At 52.4% G+C, this 21,273-nt stretch overlaps 1 protein-coding gene across 4 annotated transcripts in view; it reads left to right on the top strand.

Annotated features, from left to right (window-relative positions):
* CDH23 (cadherin related 23) overlaps positions 1–21,273 on the top strand; it is a 420,778-nt gene that overhangs the window by 226,266 nt on the left and 173,239 nt on the right. For all 4 annotated transcript variants that reach the window (XM_037745824.1, XM_037745823.1, XM_017548835.2 and 1 more), the window contains exon 12: positions 19,478–19,483. In XM_037745824.1, coding sequence (XP_037601752.1) covers positions 19,478–19,483 — 6 coding nt within the window. The remainder of the gene's footprint in view (positions 1–19,477; positions 19,484–21,273) is intronic.

The following is a 21,273-nucleotide window of genomic DNA, read 5'->3' as shown; positions in this document are numbered from 1 at the left end:
CTGCAATGAGCTATGATTGCACCACTGTACTCCAGCCTGGGTGACAGAGAGAGAAGCTGTCTCTAAAAAATAAAAAGCATACTTTAGACGTTAACTATTATTATCTTCTTCCCTTTCCAGAGAGGAAAAAGTCAAGGCTCAGAGGAGTTAAGCAGCTTGCCTAAGGTCACACAGCTAGTTGGTCTCAGAACTTGGTCTTGAACTCTCAATCTTGTGCTTCTTGCATGTGCTGCAGGGCTCCCCATTTGCAAACATGGCTTTCTGTTCTCTCCCATCTCAGTTTTCCAAACCCTGATAAATTAACTTCCAAATGTCTGCTGCGGAGATGAGCCTAAGCAACAGCGTTAGACAAGAGTGAGAGCACCGAACTAGAGCTGTCCAATGTGGGGAAAACGACTCTGAGCGGGGCCTTAAAAGAAAGCCAGCCTCTGCTGGCATGAGGGGTCCCCCCGCTGGGGGTCGCTTGGGACCCGAGGGTTGAGAATTCAGATGTACTGGGTGACTGCCTCCAAGGTGTTGTCTCACGGAACGGAGGGGCCTGAACTGCAGAGTGAACGGGGACACATCTGGCAGGAACTGATTCCCGTCTCAGGCAGGAGATGACATGGTTCATTTGTTTGAGGGGCATAGGGAAAAAAAAAAAGACAAAACAGAATTACCCACCTCCCCACGGAGAAAGCATCACCGCATAAATTTTTAAAAAACAAATGACAAGGAGAAAAGGCCGTCTTCCTGAATGCTGGGGTGTGTGTGTGGTGGGCAGCGATGGGGTGGGGTAAGAAGGGGAGACTGTTCTTGTTTTCCTGCTCATCTCGGTCTTTATTTTTATCCGTTGCCCTCATTTTCCATTCCACATGTGTTCCAGGCCTGTCAGGCAGCGGCAGCCCACAACCTTGTATTTATTTAAATTTATTTTCGCATTTGGTCCTGTGAGTCAGTTTGTCTGGGCTGCAGTGCCTCCGGGCCTTCCCCATGCAGCTCCACAAAGATTGGTTCCTGGCTGCAGGCTTCTCCTGTGGGTCTCTCCCAGGCTTCTGCTCAGTACAGAAGTTCTCAGCACTTCTAGGGAAGGGGGACCACAAACCCCCCAATGCATCCGTGGCCCTGGGTGGAGAAAAGTCTGCATCTTTCTTTTCACTAGCGTCTAAGTGAATCTCAGCATTCCTTTAATTACAAATACAGAAACAAATCACAGTGGTCTTAGCATTACCTGTGGCTCCAACCCCAAGAGACATCGCAGATATTTTCATATCACGTTACAGGTGTCACAGAAATCTCAAAATCCCATTTACGCTCATCACTGCTCTGTAATTACAGCATGTGTGAGACTGGCCACTAAGTCTCATTGTTTAACGTATTCTGAAGCACATTATAACAACCTTTTAAAATACTTTGATAACTGTATTTCAGAATGATTAGTTGACTTTGTAGTCCCTTGTATTTTAGTTTGTGGAAAATAAAAGTTCTTCTGAGAAAGGGGTGCCTGGGCTTCACCAGACTCTCAGAAGGGTCATGGCACAAAAAGATGAAAACCTCACCCTCAGTCCCTGTACCGCGCTAACCCTAGCCCCCCGCTCGGGCCTTCGCTGTAAGGCTGACATCTGCGGGTCCTTAAAGCGGGCATCCTTAGCCACACATAGCTTGGGGAGGGACAGGGTGGGAGCAGGGAGGAGACAAGACCCGTGGCTCCATGTCATGTGTTCAGCTGAGGGTCCCTTTTCCACCTCTGGACTCTCCAGGCCACTGTTCACCTGAACCCCAGAAATCTACACCCCAGCATCTGCGTGGTGGGAGAGACCCAGTCAGTGCACATTTGTGCCACCCCAGAGAGCGGTTGCAGCTGCCCTAAAAGCTCCGTATCACTGCCGGTGTGACCCAGGGCATGGGCCTCTGTTTTTCTGTCTCTTAGGCAACTTGAATTAGAAACCAAACTTTAGAAGCAGTGAAGTCAGGTGGGGGAAAGAAGGGGGCAGGCTGCCAGCATCCTCGGGGGCAGATGTAGGGTTTGCACTCTCAGATGTACAATTGTCCTGTTTTCCAGACCCTTCTTTCTCCTTCCACGAAGGAGGTAACTGGGATCTGGCTGGAAAAAGGAAGTGGATGGATGGCCTCCAACATTGTATACCTCTCACCAGCTTGTGATTTCATCCATGAAGTAAAGTGGAGTTAGAGGGCCCCTGTCCAGGGAGCAGCCAAGGCAAGGCATGCGGAGAAGTGGGGGTCTTCATTGCCTCCCCCATGCTGGAACCCAGGGAGCCCATCCTGGCTGCTCTTATTTTGAAAAGGTTCTCTGGTGACTCTGACCTCATAGCAAGGGTTGAGCATTCACACAAAGCAATCTCCACACAGCTGGCACCTGGGATTCCCAGGATCCTGGTGAGCACCTCTCTGCATCTCTGTTCCCCCATCCTCTGCCCTGGTAGCAGGCGGGGGTCCGTTTGCAAGGTCTGGGTTGTCTCACAGCTTCAGCTTACATTTCTAGGGTTCCTCCCCCAAGATTTAGTCTCTCCAGGAAAATATCTATTGACTTCAAAGCAAAGCCATTCTGGAAGAGAAGCTAGAGGGAACAGACAGCCCCAACTGTGCCTTTCCCATTAATTTCTCCCCATTTGCCTTCACTAGGCTCTTATTGTGATGGTGATGATTATTAGGATTTTTCTGTCCATAGCTGCATCCTATGGCGTGCTTCCTCCCAGCGTGCTAAGCTCCAGCCTCCCTGGGGACCAGAGGGTGTCCTCTGCCATGAATCAGACACCTCCTCATTTAGTCTCTTTGTAAATCTAACTAGCATGTTGTTTACACCAAGCCCGTAGCCCTGGCAGGGGATGTGAGGCAGGGTCTGTGTGCCATGCCAATGCCCACCCTCACCTCCTCCCCACGCCAGTTTCTGCAGCTCCCAGCCCTGAGTCCCCTCTGGCAGCTGGAGTTCATCTTTCATGTTAGATTTGGGGAATTGTTCCCCTCTCACCAACCACCCTGGCAGGCTCCTTCCCCACCCTACCACCACCCACACTCCTGAGCAGGGCTGGCACCATGGGAAGCAGTGAGAATCATGTTATCCATGGAGTCATGCCCCCTCAAAGCAGCGGTGGGGCTTCCTGAAGACCCCCGTGGGAATCAGAAGCAGAGCTGGCAAACTTTCCTCTCCGTGGCTCTTCCTCTCCCTAGCACCTCTTGGCTGGCTTGTGCCCTCCCTGGTGCCCCTTCGCTGTGGGTGCCAGTGAGCCCAGTTTTACCCTAGAACCTCCCATGCTCCCCCTGCCTGGCTCATTGACCACCCCACCTTATACCCCTAACAGTAGCAGATGGTGTCCTGTTCTCCCCATCTTGAACAAGGCTGGGGTAAGCACAGCTCTGCTGACAGTTGTGCCTGTGTGTCTCACCCCATCACCACCATCATGGGTTTTGCTGCAAGGCTGACATCTGCTGGTTCTTAGAAATGTCCTAATCAACAAGCAACAGGAACCGGCAGAGTCCTGCTGGGCAGCTGTGGCAAGAGTGGGCCACCAGGAGTACAGAAGCCTCCTCCCCAGCCCACGCTGGGCTCTGCTTGCCTGGGCACCTGCTAACTCTGTCCCCTGAATGGGTGAATGGTGCAGTGATGGGGCCATGCGCAGGGCAGAGGGCAAGGCATTTTATGGCCAGGCAAGGTGTCACAGCTGTGCTCTCACTCTGTCCGTGCAGGCTTAGGGCAGTCCCTCCCTTCTTCCTCTCCAGGCCTTAGCTTCTCCCTTTGTTAAAAAGGAATTCGTTACAAAGGAATTGAGAATGAGATAAAATTTTGTCTTTTTTTTTAGACAGATTCTCACTCTGTCACCTGGGCTAGAGTGCAGTGGCACGATCTCGGCTCACTGCAACCTCTCCCTCCCAGTTCAAGCGGTTCTCCTACCTCAGCCTCCTGAATGGTTGGGATCACAGGCACCCATCACCGTGCCTGGATAATTTTTGTATTTTTAGTCGAGACAGGGTTTTACCATGTCAACCAGGCTGGTCTTGAACTCCTGACCTCAAGTGATCCGCCCACCTCGGCCTCCCAAAGTGCTGGGATTACAGGCGTGAGCCACTGCGCCCGGCCTGAGATAAAATTTTCAACATCAGAGTTGTCACAGGTTTACATCCCAGATTGCAAGGTTCAGAGCACGTTTTCCCCTCCCTGGTTCTGACTAGTACTAGCATCAACACACAGATGATATCTTCGCTGTTTTCACATGGCCAAATCAAGGCTCAGAGAGGGAATATTTTAGGGAAGTTCACAGAGCAAGGGAAGAGATGCCTGGTAGCGAGCAGAGCATGCAGGTAGCAGGTGCCCACGGGCCTGGAGCAGGAACAAGAAAGAGATGCCCTCAAGGGACTTGCACATTGAGTGGGAGACAGGATCGGCTCATTCCCTCATTCATTCAACAGATATTTGTTGAACACCTACTGGGTGTCGGATGTTATTCTAGGATCCATTCAGACAAAGTTCAGCCCCAGGTTCCAATGAGGGAAGACCAAAGAAACAAACAAATACATATGATGTCAGGTGGTGACAAGAGCCACGGGGAAGGGGATTAAGGGAATCCTGGAGAGGACAGGTGGTCAGAGGAGGCCTCTCTAAGATGATAACAGGCCTGGGTGAAGTGAGAGGACACAGTCTCTATGGATATCTGGCGGAAGAACATTCAGGCAGAGGGAAGGGCAGGTGCAGTTGCTTTACAGCAGGAGGCCTCGGGCTGGGAGAGGAGGTCGGAGAGGCCCAGGGCTGTGGTCAGGGCTTTGCTGTCACAGGAATGAGATGGGAAGCCACCTGAGAGGAGCAGGCAGGCAGTGATGTGACAGGAGCGAGGTTTTGGTGGGACGCGAGGTAGAAGACACCCAGCTTCCACCCATCAGCTGCCGAGTGGAGAAACTGAATATGATGCCTCCGCTCAGTGCACCGTTATTCAGCTGTTGCAGGAATGAATGAAGCCCTGACCCGGCTACAGCAGACATGGCCCCGAGAAACACAAAAGGCCCTTCGGGGGATGATTCCACGTGCGGGAAATGTCCAGAAGAGGCACATCCAGAGAGATGGGAAGCAGATTAGTGGTTGCCAGGGTCTGGGGGAAAGAAATGGGGTGTGATGTTTAGTGGACACAAAGCTTCATTGGCGGGGAAGACAAAAATGTTTTTGAACTAGATAGAGGGAGTGGTGGTTGTACAACCTAGTGAATGTAGTAAAAACCACTGAACTGTACACTCTAAATGGTTACAATGGTGACTTTTATGTTATATGAATTTTATCTCAATTTTTAAAACATTTATTATTTATTTTATTTTATTTTGAGACAGCGTCTCACTCAGTCACCCAGGCTGCAGTGCAGTGGCGCAGTTATAGCTCACTGTAGCCTCGAACTCCTGGACTCAAGTGATCCTCCCACCTCAGCCTCCCCAGGAGCTGGGACTACAGGCATGTGTCACTGTGCCCAGCCAATGTTTAAACTTTTTGTAGAGATGGGGGCCTCACTATGTTGCCTAAGCTGGTTTTGAACCCCTGGCCTCATGAGATCATCCTGCGTTGGCCTCCTGAAGTGCTGGGATTACTGACGTGAGCCACCGCACTCAACCTAAAAAAATTTTTTACGGGATGCTGTGTCTGCCAGGGGTGAGGGTGGGTGAGTAGACCCTGAGGGGCAGGGGCCTTTCCTAGGAGTGATTGCCGTCATTCAGATGGGGCGTGTGGAGGCCGAGGAGTGGTCAGCCGCTGGATCTCTTTTGAAGGGAGAGTTAATGGGATTTGCCAGTATGAGGAGGGGAGGGAGGGAGCTAAGAGCGACTGCATAAGGTGTTTGGCCTGAGCAGTTAGAAAAATGGAATTCTGACTTCCTGATACGGTAAAGCAGTCGATTCGGTGAGGGGATGATGGAATCCGCAGGTTCACTTCCAGCATGTTACGTCTGACATGCTTGTTAGGCATCCAGATGGAGATGCCAAGAAGGTGCATGGGCTGTGCTGGTGGATACCTAGGAGCAGCTCTGGGGCCTGGGTGGTGGGGAGGGACTGCCTCATAGCACTTGGTGATCTCTGTGGTGTCAATGCTCCTCGATGGCCAATCTCAGGCTGCCAGCGTGGCCTCAGCAGGCTCTCCCAGATTCTAGAAATCCAACCGTTGGTTCTCAGGAGCCTCTAGAACCCCAGCGACACCATGTGGATCCCAGCTGGAGGTGGGAATGAAAGTGTTGCCAACACTCAAGCTGTATCTAAAGCCACCAGTGGCACGCCTGTAATCCCAGCACTTTGGGAGGCCAAAGCAGGAGGATTGTGTGAGCCCAGGAGTTTGACACTGGCTTGGGCAACATAAAGAGAGCTCATTTCTACAAAAAAAAAAATTAAAAATTAGCTAGACATGGTGGCATACACTTGTAATCCTAGCTACTGAGGAGCTGAGGCTGGAGGATCACTTGAGCCTAAGAGATCCAGGCTGCGGTGAACTCTGATCACACCACTGCACGCCAGCCTGGGCAACAGAGCAAGACCCCAACTCTACCTAAAACAAATGAATGAATAAATAAAGCCACTGGTCTAGCTGGGTTCACTTGGGAAAGGGATGTGGATAGAGCAGACAGAAGGGTGGGTGCTGGGAAGCCCCAGGATACCCTGACATTTCACTTTAGGGCAGATGAGGATGATGGAGGAGCCACCCCCAAGGGAAGGGGAAAAGGACCAAGAGGGAGCACTGAAGGACAGGGGGAAGATTGAGGCGGGGAATAGAGTACGCAGGAACAGAGGCCAGACTCAGAAGACTTAGAGACAGCCCTAACGTATTTCAGCAGTGGCAAATTAGCATGCGTATCTTAGTCTGTTTCTGGTTTTGGCATAATGCCTTTGTGGTAGCCCCTGTTAGGAAATGTCCAAACCTGCTAGCATTTACAGAGCAGGCATACCAGGATTTTTTTTCTTTTCTTTTCTTAATCCACCTGGGCCTCTTCTCCCTCCTGCCTCCAAAGCCCTCTTGCACACCAGGTGGCCAACCTTCTTAGAGGGATGCTAGAGGTCTCCTCTCTAGCTCTGCAGATCGCTCAGATATGCTAAATAGTCCTACAGGGACAGACTGTGCTTAAATAAACATCACTAAAGGGAATTGAGAATCAGAGGAGTCTCAAAGGCATTGTGCTAAAAGAAGCCACTTGCTAATACCCTGTGCTGCATAATTCCATGACATTCTCAAAAAGATAAACTTAGAGGAACAAAGGACAGGTCAGAGGTGGCCAGGGGTGGGAGAGGGGTGCCTGTAAAGAGCCAGGACAAGGAAGTGCTGGGGGCAGTGGGACTGTTCTGTGTCCTGGTTGGAGGGGATAGGTAACAAGAATCTATGCATGTGTTAAAATTCATAGAACTATATACCAAAAATGGCCAGGCGCAGTGGCTCATGCCTGTAATCCCAGCACTTTTGGAGGCTGAGGCGGGTGGATCACGAGGTCAGGAGTTCGAGACCAGCCTGACCAACATAGTGAAACCCCGCCTCTACTAAAAATACAAAAATTAGCTGAGTGTGGGGGGGCGCACCATAATCCCATCTACTCAGGAGGCTGAGGCAGGAGAATCACTTGAACCCGGGAGATGGAGGTTGCAGTGAGCTAAGATCACGCCACTGCACTCCAACCTGGAATGCAGAACAAGACTGTATCTCAAAAAACAAAAAACTAAACTAATTCCAAAAAAAAAAAGTCCATAAAAAAATTTTATGACATGTTAATTAAGAAAATAAACTATAAATTATGAAATACCTTCCACCCATCCCCCAAAAAGGATGAAGTGAGAGGTACCAGCATGAGCAGTGGTGCTGGTGGGCTTCTAGACTAAGATAGGCCCATCCTTCTCTCCGCCGTCATTAAATCAGCAAGTACATAGTTCATACCCTCTGTACAGCTAGAAAGGTCAGTTAGAGGGCCTTGAATGCCACTGTGAGATTAATCTAATTCAGCAGGCAATTGGGAGCCATAGATAGTCCTTGAGCATAAGTGATGTACTCAGAGCTGTGCTTTAGGTTGATTAATCTGGACACATGGAGAATGGGGATGGTATCAGCGGGCTATGGCAGAGAGCACCAATGGGTGGGGACTGGACGAGGGGTCAAGTCTGCTTAGATGTGGGGTCTATAGGAAAGGCAGGGGTTGGGATGAGGCTGTGGTTTAGAGTTTTAGTAATGGGAATGACAACTCAAAAAGACTGGCTGGGGGAGGGGGAAGGCTAGATGGAGAAGAAGATGGGAGCTGCCACCCCGCTGGGCAGCAGCCAGGCCATCCTGGTTCCATCTTTACCGCAATATAGCTCCTCACCTGATCGCCCTCCACCACCTTTGCATGCCCTCTCTCTCCCTGTTAGTCTCTCTTTGCATCAATACTCTCTCCTTAGCTCGCTCTCTCTCACCCGCCTTCCCTCCTGTCTTAGTCCATTTTGTGTTGCGTATAACAGAATAACTCAAACTGAGTAATTTATAAGAAGCAAAATTTATTTCTTACAGCTATGGAGGCTGAGAAGACCAAGGTCAGGGGGGCTTGCTTGCACCACCAGCAAGGGCCCTCTTGCTGGTGGGGACTCTGCAGAGTCATGGGGTGATGGAGGGCATCTCACATGGTGAAAGAGCTGAGCGTGCTCATGCAGTAGCTCAGGTCTCTCTTCCTCTTATAAAGCCACTAGTTCCCCACCCAGGATAACCCATTCATCCATTAAGTCATTAATCCACTAATCCATGAGCTGATTAGTCCATTCATGGGTGCAGAGCCCGTGATCCATTCACCTTTTAAAGGCCCCGCCTCTCTGTATAGTCACATTGAGGATTAAGTTTCAACATGAATTTTGCAGGGGACATTCACACCCTAGCACCACCCTTCCTTCTCTGTATCTATCTCCATCTTCTGATTTTTTTCTCATACTCACACATCCACAGCAGATAAACAAACACATTCAACTCATTCATTCATTCATCCCTTTGTCCTTCACCCGTACCAACTATGTGGCCAATACACATACATGCCCCCTGCCCCAAAGATAGGGAATGTGTCAAGTAGGAGGGGCCCTTTGCAGGCCTGAGCAGCCCTTCCTGGGGCAGCTGAGTGACATGCAGGGCTGTCACCAGGGATGGTCACCTCTCTACCCGGATCCCAGCACCCTGTTCCAGCCCAGGACCCATTTCTTAAGATATTTGTGTGTCTTTGTTCACTGGGAAGGGGACCCAAGTCTGGGTAGGTCCCCTTAGAAGAGGGCTAGAAAGGAGAGGGAGATGAAATTACCTGCTCCTTCTTGGCTCGCAGGGTTCCAGGACACCAAGTTCATGGCCTCCTATGACAGTGGGATTCCTGATTTCGAAAGGCAGCCCAGAGAGGGCAAACAGTTTGCATGAGGTCACAAAGCAGGCCAGTGCCAGGCCTCTCGCTTCCTCTCCTGTCCCCTCCACTCTTCTCAGCTCCGTCTCTGCCACCTGAATGCACAGGAAAGGTGGACTCACTCTTGGTGGAGAGGCAGTGGAATACTAAGCGGTGTGATTAGCAGCTGTGGCGGTGTCCCCTCCTGATTTCCATAAGGCATTTAGATTTCTTTGCCTGGCCACACATTTCTCTCTCTGTGGGAAGAGGGAAATCATTTTAGCATGGGAAATAGACAGAGCCAGGCAGCTGCTGAGTGGGAGAGCCAGCTCCCAGCTCTGCACCCTGACCCTCCCTGCTCCCTGCCTGGAGGCCTCAAGAGGGCCTGGCCAGAAAGCAGAGGGCTGGATACCCAGGAGGCTGGTGAGGCCAGTAAGTACCCTTTCTCTGTGGCCCTGCCTCTCAGGCCCTGTAATTCTCCCCAGAAGGGGCCACAGAAGGAGTGGCAGGACAGTTCTGGGCTTAGGACAGACCTGAGTGCACAAATCCTTTTCCCCTGGACTCTTTTGGACTCTTCTCACTGCATCTCTGAGAACACTGACACCTCACTTTAGCCCCCTGCCCCAACTCCAGCCAAACCTTGGGTGCAGAGTTTGCCAGTGGAGTGAAGAAGGGGTTGAGGCCAGGTAGATAGAGGTGAGGTTCAAATTAGCAGATTCTGATCAGAGTGGCAGAGCTTGAAGCTAGAAATATGGCCACTGCTACTAGGAGGCTTGCCCAGTGTTGCAAGACAGGGCCACGAAGGATTGCTGAGTCTTCCACGTGGGGCAGGTGCCTTCCAAACAGAGCCCAGGCTGGAGCGTGGGGGAAGAGGACATGGCCTGGCTCCCCTGGGATCACAGGTGGCTGGGGGGTAGAGCATGGTGTCCTTGAGTTAAGAACTCAGGCCACATAAATCCTCTGTGGTTCCCTCTGTCCTTTGCACATGAATTACCAGTCCAGGTGGCTGTATCAGCAGCAGCTGCTCCATCTGTGGAACTGGAAAGGACCCTGTGTCCCCCAGTCTCCACATAAAGCTTGCCCTTTGGCCATACCCACGGGCACTCTTGAGGGGAGGCCAGCCCTCCTGGCTAGCTCCTCTAAGGCCACTTCATTTCGGGAAGTACCCTCTGGGCTGACTGCTCTAGCCCCTAGAGGCCCAGGGCCTGGAATGCAGAAGAGAGACAATGCCATGTGACATTGGCTTGGCTGGGTCCCGGGAGTTGGACGTCTGTGCCCAGGAACAGGAGTGGGTACAGACGGGTGGCAAAGTATAGCTGGGCTTTGGAAGTGTAAGATTCCCATAGTGCACTGGGGCAGTGGGCTGCAAATTAGGGAAATAGAATTCAAAAGCACTTGCCCCTCATTTGCCTTAATGCAAGTACCCAAAGCACATTATAATTCTTTTCCCAGGAGAACGGAGGCTGGCTTCAGGGAGTAGGGTGGGGGGAGTCTGCACATGCAGGTGAGGAGGACCTGCCCGCCTTATGCCTTCTTCTATAGACAGATAATACACACATCCACAGTGAAAATGATGGCGCTCTGGTATTCTTCCCCAAAGTGCCAGCTGCCAATCGGATTGAATTAGATTTCACAGGGGTTTTTGCAATACATGGAATTCACCAGCAAATTACCCTTAAAGAGGGAAAATCAATCATTTGGAGCAGAGATAAGCTGAAGGCAAGGCAGCCTCGGATTGATCCCGTCTGTGCAGACGTGTGTGGAATTCAGCAGATAACCTGCGGAGGAGGGAGGGGAGGCTGGCAGAGAGGGAGGAGAATGGGAGAGAGGCAGGGCAAGAGGGGGAAGGAGGGAGTTGGAGAGGGAGAAATTGGAAAGAGGAAGGTGAGAGGGCAAGAAGGGGAGGAAAGGAAAGGAGAAGAGGGTTAGAAGAAGGAAGGGAAGAGGAGAGAGAGAAGAGAGCGTGCTCAGTCTGCGCAGGCTGCTGTAACAAGCTGCACTCACTATACGGCAGCTTGTTACAGTGCAGCTTGTAAGTTTCTGTGGCTTATAAACAACAGAAACTTATTTCTCTAGGTTTTGGAGGCTGGGAAGAGCAAGATCAAGGGGCCAGTAGATGTGGTGTCTGGTGAGGGCCTGCTCCCTGGTTCACAGATGGCCATCTTCCCACTGTGTCCCCACATGCTGGAGGGGCGAGGGTGCTCTGGGGTCCCTTTTATAAGGGCACTAATCCCATTCATGAGGACTCTGCCCTCATGACGTAATCACCTCCCAAAGGCCCTGCCCTCCTTGGGGGTTAGTATTTCAACATGAATTTTGGGGAGAGGGACACAAGCATTCTGTCTCCAGCAGAGGAGAGGAAATGAGGGCAGATAAAGAGAGAAACAAGCAAAGGAGTCATAGAGGAGGTGACAAGAGGGGAGGAGAGAGAAATGGGGGAACAGGAGAGAGAGCTTGGGCTGCGGGCATAAAAAGCAGCTGGAAGAACGCAGTGGGCTGGGTGTGGTAGCTCAAATCTGTAATCCCAGCACTTTGAGAGACCTAGGCGGGAGGATGGCTTGAGCCCAGGAGTTCAAGACCATCCTGGGCAATGTAGGGAGACCCTGTCTCTACAAAAAATAAACATCCACTGGGCATAGTGGTACACATCCGTGGTCCCGGCTACTTGGGAGCATCACTTGAGTCCAGGAGGTTAAGGCTGCAGTGAACAGTGTTTGCAGTCCCCAGACTGCACTCCAGCCTGGGCGACAGAGTGAGACTCTGTCTCAAAGAGAAGAAAGAGCACCACAGCATCCAAGCTTCCCATGTGGCAAATGAGGAAACCAAGACCCAGAAGGAAAACAGGGCCTTCCCCAGTTGCACAGCAATACAGGGCAGCCCCAGAGAAAACAGACTCCTGACCTCAGCCACAGAGGAGCTTGGGGAGGGGACATAAGTGGGACGATGAAAGCCCGAAACGAGGGCAGCGTCCTTCACCCTGCTGCAGGCCCAAGAGGCTCTTCACTCCCAGGGTGGAGAAACGGAGGCCTGGAGCCACAGGTGGCAGGGCAGGCCTGGAGGGCAGAGGAGAAAGGGGCAGCAGGGCGGAGCCACCGCCATGTGACCCACATTGTGGGCTTACTGGTTGCCAGGGGTTGAGGTGGAGTCAGAAATGGAGACAGTGTCCTCTGCCAGGCTCCTTTCACTGCCCTCTAGATCCTGGCATCTCAGTGGGCAGAGAGACTTGGCATCCCCCTTAGTGCAGAGGCTGGAGGGAGAAGCAGCTGGCTTTGAGGCAAAGGGAGAAGAGGCTGCCTCCTGCTGAGGTCCGCTTTGCCATGTCTGATTGGGGTGAATTAAGTGAAAGGATGGACAAAGGAGGATAAAGAATACATATTCAATGGACTTTTATTTCCCGCCATTGAATGGTATGGATCAGACCAACAGAAGGTACAGTCAAGGAAGGAGGGAGACCAGCAGCCTCACGCCCAGGGTGGGACTGGTGGGTCCTGTCACCCCTGCACACAGCCAAGCCTTTGCCCCTCTTTGCCTGCTCATCTCATCCATGGTCTAGAAACCAGCTCTTTCCTACCCCCACTGCTTCTAGAACAATAATGATAGTAATAGCTCCCCTCTATTGAACACTCATTCCATCCCAGACGCTTGACCAAGATTTGGCAGTTCACCCACAGTAGACCTATCAAGTACACTGCATTCTTCCCATTTTGCAGATGAGGAAATTAAGGCTCGAGGGAGTAAAATCATGTATGCAAAAAATCACACAGCTTAAAAGTCAGGACCTGAGCCTAAGCTCAACCCCAGAGCTTGTGCTTCCAAGGTTCTACACCCTGGAAGCTCAGGTCATGGGGCTTTTCCCTGGCAGACCCGAGTTCTGGACAGGGTTGGTTTCAATGCGGGCAGCACTGACTCTGGGGTCCCACTCCGCACTCCAGGTTCTCAGCCCCATTCCAGCTTGGGCTGAGGGTATCACACCAGCCCACCACCCAGAACTCCCTGGGTGCCTCACAAGAGCCCTGGCCTTTTTTTTTTTTTTTTTAGATGGAGTCTCATACTGTTACCAGGCTGGAGTACAGTGGCATGATCTCATTTCACTACAACCTCCACCTCCCAGGTTCAAGCAATTCTCCTGCCTCAGCCTTCGGAGTAGCTGGGATTACAGGCACCTGCCACCACGCCCAGCTTTTTTTTTTTTTTTTTTTTTTTTTTTTTTTTTTTTGTATTTTTAGTAGAGACAGGGTTTCACCATATTGGCCAGGCTGGTCTTGAACTCCTGACCTAGTGATCTGCCCTCCTTAGCCTTCCAAAGTGCTGGGATTACAGGCATGAGCCACCGCACCCGGCCAGCCCTGGCCTTTTATCTTGCCCCGATATTCCCCTACCCCCACACCCCAAACATAAAGATGGCCTTGGTCCTTGCTGTGCCACCTGAGTCCACCCTGCATTCACATGACCTGGGTCCTTCCTCTCCTGTGAAAAAGAATTAAGCTCTCCTCCAGGACACATTGTAATTTACAGGGTGGGGTGATGGTCCCCTACCATTGGAGGCACAAAGAAAAGAACACACAGTTTGGCTTTATTTATTTCTTGGGAGGGGAAGGACACATGAAACCCCTCCTGGCTCCCCGTCCGTCCCTCCCCATGTGGCTCCTGCACTTTGCTCCTGAGGGCTGCAGCCTTCCCACCCCCACGAGGGCAGTGCCTTATCAGCCGGCTGCCAGGAGGGCTGCCCCACAACTTCCCTAAACCTGGCGCCTCCCTGCCTCCCGCTCCTGGAGGTGGGGGTTGGCTTTGAGAAGGGTCAGAGGAGCCACTGCTCCTAGTCTCTCTAAGGCTCCCAGGGCCAGCCGACCTGAGTCTGTCCCAGCAGAGCAGACCCACTCTGTGTGCTGACCCAGCGTGACTGTCAAGCTGTTTGTTGAGCTTATGTGCTGGGCTCTCAATAGACTCAGGTCGGCTGGCCCTGGGAGCCTTAGAGAGACTAGGAGCAGTGGCTCCTCTGACCCTTCTCAAAGCCAACCCCCACCTCCAGGAGCGGGAGGCAGGGAGGCGCCAGGTTTAGGGAAGTTGTGGGGCAGCCCTCCTGGCAGCCGGCTGATAAGGCACTGCCCTCGTGGGGGTGGGAAGGCTGCAGCCCTCAGGAGCAAAGTGCAGGAGCCACATGGGGAGGGACGGACGGGGAGCCAGGAGGGGTTTCATGTGTCCTCCCTCTCCTAAGAAATAAATAAAGCCAAGCTGTCGCCACGGTCTCCCCAGAAAGCCGCCGGCTCCCCAGCCTGTGGTGGCTCGGCTCTGGCTCAGCTCCGGGACCACGGTGGGTGCTATCAGCCTTCTCATCGCCTCTCCCAGCTGGAGGAGAATTTAATCCACAGGCTCCTCTCCACACACTAGGGCTCCTTTTGATGTTTGTCTTTATCTCCCTTCCCAACAAAATCACCCCTCTGCAGCTTCAAGAGCCCCTCCAGCCTCCTCTGTACCTCCACCCCACGAAGGCAGTCCCCCCACCCCCATGGGACAAGGGCATGGATGAGGCCTAGCAGGGAGGTGGGTGTGCTCTCCACCAGCCCTGGCTTCGTGCCCTGACCTGAGCTGAGGCTCTTGTGGGCCTCCTTCTGCCACGTGTGGCACAAGGAGGGGTTCACTATGCCAGCTGCAGTGTTCTTTAGTGGGAGGGCCAGGAGAGCTGGGTTGTTATGAGCTCTGACTCCCCTGGGGTGGCGGCAGGACAGACCTGAGTTCCAGTCCTTCCTTAGCTGCTGTGTGGCTGAACACTTACCCTTTCTGGCCCCAGTTTCCTTCTCCAAGAAAAGGAGTGGATTGATACTTCTTTGGGCTGTTGTGTGGATTCTGGTTAAGGTGTGTGACGCCTGTATGGTAGCTGGGCTTCGCAAATGGAAGCTGTTGATGGAGCCAACATGGAGAAACTCTATCTCTACTAAAAATACAAAAATTAGCCAGGCATGGTGGTGTGTGCCTGTAGACCCAGCTACTCAAGAGGCTAAGGCAGGAGGATTGCTTGAACCCAGGGGGCAGAAGTTATAGTAAACCAAGATCATGCCATTGCATTCCAGCCTGGGCAATAGAGCAAGACTCCATCTTAGGGAAAAAAAAAAAAGTTTCAGTAGCACAGGGCTGCAATCAGTAGGGGTTTTGTACCAACCTGGCAAACTAGAATATCTCTCTCAAACACACACCCATCCTGAGGGCTGACAGTCACAAATCTAGACCAGGCAGAAATTGGCCAGCTGGTAAAGTTCTAGAAGGAACAGGCTGAGCATTTTAGAGGACTTGGTCAGTAGATGATCCCGAGGGCCTCAGGACATGCTTCCTGACCACTGCAGTGTCTGGCATCAATGAGCTTCCAGCCCCTGGCAGCAGATCAAGGAGAAGGGAGCAATTCTCATTCATGGGGTCCCCAGGAGTGCTCCTAAAGGGGTCAGGAAGCTGTCCCAAGGGCTTGTCCTCTCCGAGTACTCCTGCCTCACCAGGTAGTTAACCAGAAGCTACACTGAGCTCACACCATCTTCCAGGCATCTTTGAGCTCAGGCATCACTGACCTCACACCATCTTTTCAGTCGCTCACTGTTGACCACAGCCTGCACACGATTGGTGCCGCCCCAGCCGACACATGGCTCTTCCTAAGCCTTCTGTGCTCATCCACTGTACCTTACAGGCCAATTCTCTTCAGTTCTGTCTTGCTCCTTCCCAGCATCACCCTACCCCGTGGTTCTCAGATATTAGTGAGCATCAGCATACCTGGAGGGCTTGTTAAAATAGTGCAGGGCAGATCCCCAGAGTTTCTGACTCAGAACATCTGGGCATGGCCCCAAGTTTGCATTTCTAACAAGCTCCCTGTCATGCTGATGCAGTGGTCCCAGGACTACACTTGGGGAACCACTGTTCTACCCTTGTAGCTATCATCCTTGGATACACGTTGGAATGAATAACTGGAGAGCTTTACTGAATGCAGATGCCTGCGTTTCCACCCCCTCTCCCAGTCTGGTCTCCACGGTCTAGGGTGCAGCATAGGCAGGGGTTATTTTAAGGCTCCCCAGGTAACTTTGGTATGGGTCCTGTAAAGAACTACCCCTCTATGCCTCTCCCGCTGCTCAACTCTTTCTGGACTCCTGTGGGTGCCTCCAAGCTACTCTCCCTGCCCCAGTGATGTCTTCCCAACCCTGGCTGTGCAACGTGGTTCCCTGGAGAGCATCAGAAAAACACAGCTTTTTCTAGCCCCCAGAGATTATGACACGCTGGCTCTGGGCATCTGCATTTCTTTTTAGAATTCCATGGGTGATTCTGATGTGCATCTAGGGTGAGGAGGGCAGCACCAGTGTGACTTGCATGTGGCTGCAATGTTACCTCCCCTCCCCCTGCTACAGAGCTTAGAATGTTCCCGCTTGCTCATGGAAATAATGCCATCCTCAGGATGGCATCTGCCTGGGACTCCGAGCTTCTCTACATGGACCCTTTGCTAATAGTAAGTCATTGATGATTCTTCTCCATACTCTGTGCCTTTACTTAAGAAAGTGTTCTTCAAAGGGTGGCTTCGATCAGCATCAGCATCAGCATCGCCTGGAACTTGGTTAGAAATGCAAAGTCACAGGCCCCAGCCCAGGCCTATAGAATCAGGAATTCCTGGGGGAGGGAGGAGAATCGGGGAGCAATCTGCAGTTTAACAAACCCTCCAGGTGATCGAGACACACTAAGTCTCTGAGGATCAAGAACTCGGTGTTTAAAGCCACTTTCTCCACCTGGAATCCCTTTTCTGCCAGTCCAAAAGAGTCTGAAAATAGTACCTTCTGAGCAGGCAAGGTGGCTTAACGCCTGTAATCCCAGCATTTTGGGAGACAAAGACGGGCAGATCTTGAGGCCAAGAGTTCGAGACCAGCCTGGCCAACAGGCAAAACCCTGTCTCCACCAAAAAAATACAAAAATTTGCCAGACATGGTGGCGTGTGCCTGTAATCCCAGCTACTCAGGAGGCTGAGGTGGGAGAATCACTTGAACTTCAGAGGTGGAGGTTGCAGTGAGCCAAGATTGCACCTCTGTACTCCGGCCTAGGCTACAGAGTGAGACTCCATCTAAAAAACTAGATAACCTTCCTTCGTTTCTAACACCAGCTCAGAACCCTCCTTCTTGGGGCACCCTCCCCTGCTTGGCCTCCTCTTAGATTGGGCCCTGGAGTGCTCAGATGGTAAATCTCAGATTGCTCTGGTAACTAACATGGCTGACTGCGTGGCCAGTGCATTTCACACCATGGACTTGCTCTGCCATTGGGGAATGCCTGCATTAGACCTGAGCTCCACTTCCTTGGCCTGGGCAGCAGCATGGGGTTGTGGGAAGGTGCACTAGCCCCAGGAGCTAGGCCCCGCCTCTTTCTTTCTATTTTTTTTGTTTTGAGATGAAGTCTTGCTCTGTAGCCCAGGCTGGAGTGCAATGGCACCGTCTCAGCTCACTGCAACCTCTACCTCCTGGGTTCAAACAATTATCCTGTCTCAGCTTCCCGAGTAGCTGGGATTACAGGCATGTGCCACCATGCCTGGCTAATTCTTTTGTATTTTCGTAGAAACAGGGTTTCACCATGTTGGCCAGGCTGGTCTTGAACTCCTGACCCCAAGTTATCCACCCACCTCAGCCTCCCAAAGTGCTGGGATTATAGGTGTGAGCCACTGCACCTGGCCTCGGCCCGGCCTCTTATCCCCTTCTCTGCCACCAGCTCCCTGTGCAGCCTCAGGCCACTCAGTCAATCTCTCTGAACTCAATTCCACCGGAGGGGTCCGTAGGAAGAGCAGCAGTAACACGCTAGGAAAGGCTGCAGAAGCCCAGTCACTTCCTGGGCACCCACTGTGTGTCATGGTCTGCAGGGGAATCTTCACTGCCTGAGGCATGGTCTACAGCCTCAAGAGGCTCTCAACATTCCAGAGTAATCATAGAGGGAACTGTAACCCAGTGATGGAAGCTTTCTGCAGCCATTAAGGAAAACGAGGCAAATACTTGGTACTTACAGAGTGTTTAGAATAGTGCCTGAGCAACAGCAGGTGCTATGCTGTTAGCGTCCTCGTTAGCAGCATCATCTATGTGTACAGTTACAGACCAATCACCAAGATGCAGTTCTGAGTGGAAATATGAGATTCAGAGCAACATGCATAGTATGCTGTTAGTGTCACAGTGGGGTGGCGTATACCCAAAATGGTCATATAGCCATGGATTTCTTGGGGAAAGAGACCTGGGAATGGGGTATGGTGGCTGCCCTGGCAGATTTATCGGTACCTGGACTCAGGGGGAGAGGGAGAGGCATGTGTGGCCTTTACACTTTTGAACTACTGGAAAATTTGCCACGTCCCTGCTTATCATGTCTCTGACATTTTTATGTTAGGAAAATAAAAACATGGTGGCCGGGCGCGGTGGCTCACACCTGTAATCCCAGCACTTTGGGAGGCCGAGGCGGGTGGATCACGAGGTCAAGAGCTCGAGACCATCCTGGTCAACATGGTGAAACCCCGTCTCTACTAAAAATACAAAAATTAGCTGGGCATGGTGGTGTGTGCCTGTAGTCCCAGCTACTCAGGAGGCTGAGGCAGGAGAATTGCCTGAACCCCGGAGGAGGTTGCGGTGAGCCGAGATCGCCCCATTGCACTCCAGCCTGGGTAACAAGAACGAAACTCCATCTCAAAAAAAAAAAAAACAAAACAAAAAAAAAAACATGGTGGTGTTTGGGGCTGTTTCCTGCAGGGATTTTATCAAGGGTCTGGGAATGTAGGGTGTAGGGATAGCCCCTCCCTTTCCAGCCTACACTGTGGCCTTCTGGGTGATAGTGGACAGAGATCAGGGAGACAGGAGTCCTTGCCCCCTCCTTTTACCTCCTTACCCTTCATGCCCTTGAGCCTCTTCCTTCTGGGTCCCATGCTTGTCCCTCTTCTCCGCTCCCCAGCACACACGTGTGTACACTCACACAGCACACCTCCAAACCCCAGAAGCTATGGCCCATCAGAGGCTGGGGCAGCTGCTCCTCTAGGGTGTGGTCCTGGGGTCCCTCCCCTCCCATGACCCAGGGTCTCACCTTCTTTTCTCTTCTGGTTCCTTCCTCCTCTCCATACCTCTCCGGCTCCTTCTGTCTGTCTCCATATCCTTTGACTGACCGACTCCCACTGACAGAATTTGGTAAGTGAGCCTCGGAAGGGCAGGGGCTGGGCTTGGGGAGGGCTCATGGTGGGCACGGTGGGAAGGGGGCTTTGAGAAGGACACATCTCAACCCTCCCACCCTCTCAGGCCCCCAGATCCTGTGGTTGCGGGACTAACATTTCCAGGGAAGAGGAGGAGTTGGTGTCACTTGTTCAAAGCTGTCACACCCTGCTGGCTTCAGCTATTAGTGCCCCTTTGGGCACTTAATTGGTCCCTTCCATCTGACGGGATGCATTCCATACCAGGAAGCGCTGCAACCTCCACAGCCCAACAGGCCCAGAGGAGCGTTGCCCCCACATCCTCTGGGGAGCCACTTTGGGGTGGGGCTCTGGAGCCCTGCAGCTTGCCTGGGCCCCAGAATTGGCAAGAGAGGGCTCAGGGAGCTCAGCTTCCACCTCTCCATCCAAACCTCTGTGCCAGTGACAGGGCACATAAGAAAAGTCTAAATGCAGCAAGTGTATTTACCAGTTTGCTAAAATGGGAAAAACCCAAGAGACTGATGGGTAAACATGAGCGTGCATTCATTGCACAGGTGCATTTGAACATTTGGGGGGTAGCCCCAGGGGCCTGTGAATCTTGTGAACTCTCAGGCTTCACTGGGGGTATCATTTCTGGGTGGAACTCTCCACCTGAGTGGGTGGGAACCAGCCTTGCGGGGACTATCCCGTTGGACCATGGAAAGTCTTCTGGGCCAGGGTGACTGGCAGCCCCCCTCTCACCAGGAACAGTTTCCCGAGAGGAGTCCCACAATATCCCCTAAGCAACCAAGAAGTGAGAGAAGGCTTCCCTTGCCAGCCACTGGTTCAAGAGAAAAGGCCTATGTGCAGAGGAGCTGAGCTGGCCGCTAGGCTAGGGGCAGGCTATGCACCATAAGCCAGAGCTTCTGCTTCTGGACTGAAAGCCAAGATCAGTGACCTACTGGGCACCTGCAAGGGGGTCAGGAGGAGGCTGTTACACATCACAGGCCACCTGCCCAGTTGGAGGGGACTTTGGGGGTGCAGGGAATCCCTCTGCCCCTAGTGCAGACAGAAAGAGGAAATGGAATCACTTTCTGAGCAGGCCAGACCTCAGGGAGTCAGTAAGCTGAATCTCCCACCTACAGCCATGTCTCCTCCCCCTGATCTGGAGACTTCAGTCATGTCACATGCTTTGTGTAGGGAGAGTCAGGTAGCATCTGAGGGGCTCTGTGAGCCACAGCCCTGGTTAGAATGATCAGAAACATCTGAACTGGACTGAGGCATCCACCTCCCTGAAACAGTGGGCTTGGGCTGCTGGGATGCAGCAGAACCTGTGGTGGGGGTGGCCACCCTGTGCTGGCCAAGGCGTGGGGTCCCTGGCCGTTCACGTTGCCACTCAGGCTCTGGGTTATTCCCATTTCACGTGTCAGCAAACCAGTGTTCTCCCCGATGGACGCATTCCAGAGGAGGGGAAGGACAGTAGCTGCTACGTCCCTCAGCATCCTCTTCTGCCCAAGCCTGTGGTGGCCACTTAACTGCTTCTCTTCCCTCCACTCCCCTCACACCCTCTCTCCTCCTCCTTCCTTCATCTCCCTGCTGGGTCTTACAGCTGGCCGGTCCTTCCGCAGCTGGGGTCACTGGAGCAAAGAAAGGGAGCAGGAGATGGAAAGTGAACCAAACCACCTGGAGGGGACACTGTGCGCATCAGACACAGAGGTTTCCAGAGGGCCTAGATGTGGGCAGGTCATGGAGTCTGGGAGCTGTGCATGGAAAGCCCTGCTCCGTCCCAGCACCTCATCCACTGCCCCATCC

The sequence above is a fragment of the Cebus imitator genome, unplaced genomic scaffold (assembly GCF_001604975.1).
Source record: "Cebus imitator isolate Cc_AM_T3 unplaced genomic scaffold, Cebus_imitator-1.0 Scaffold215, whole genome shotgun sequence".
NCBI lineage: Eukaryota > Metazoa > Chordata > Mammalia > Primates > Cebidae > Cebus > Cebus imitator.
The sequence above is the reverse complement of the archived record's forward strand: the minus strand, read 5'-3'. Positions and strand labels throughout refer to the sequence as shown.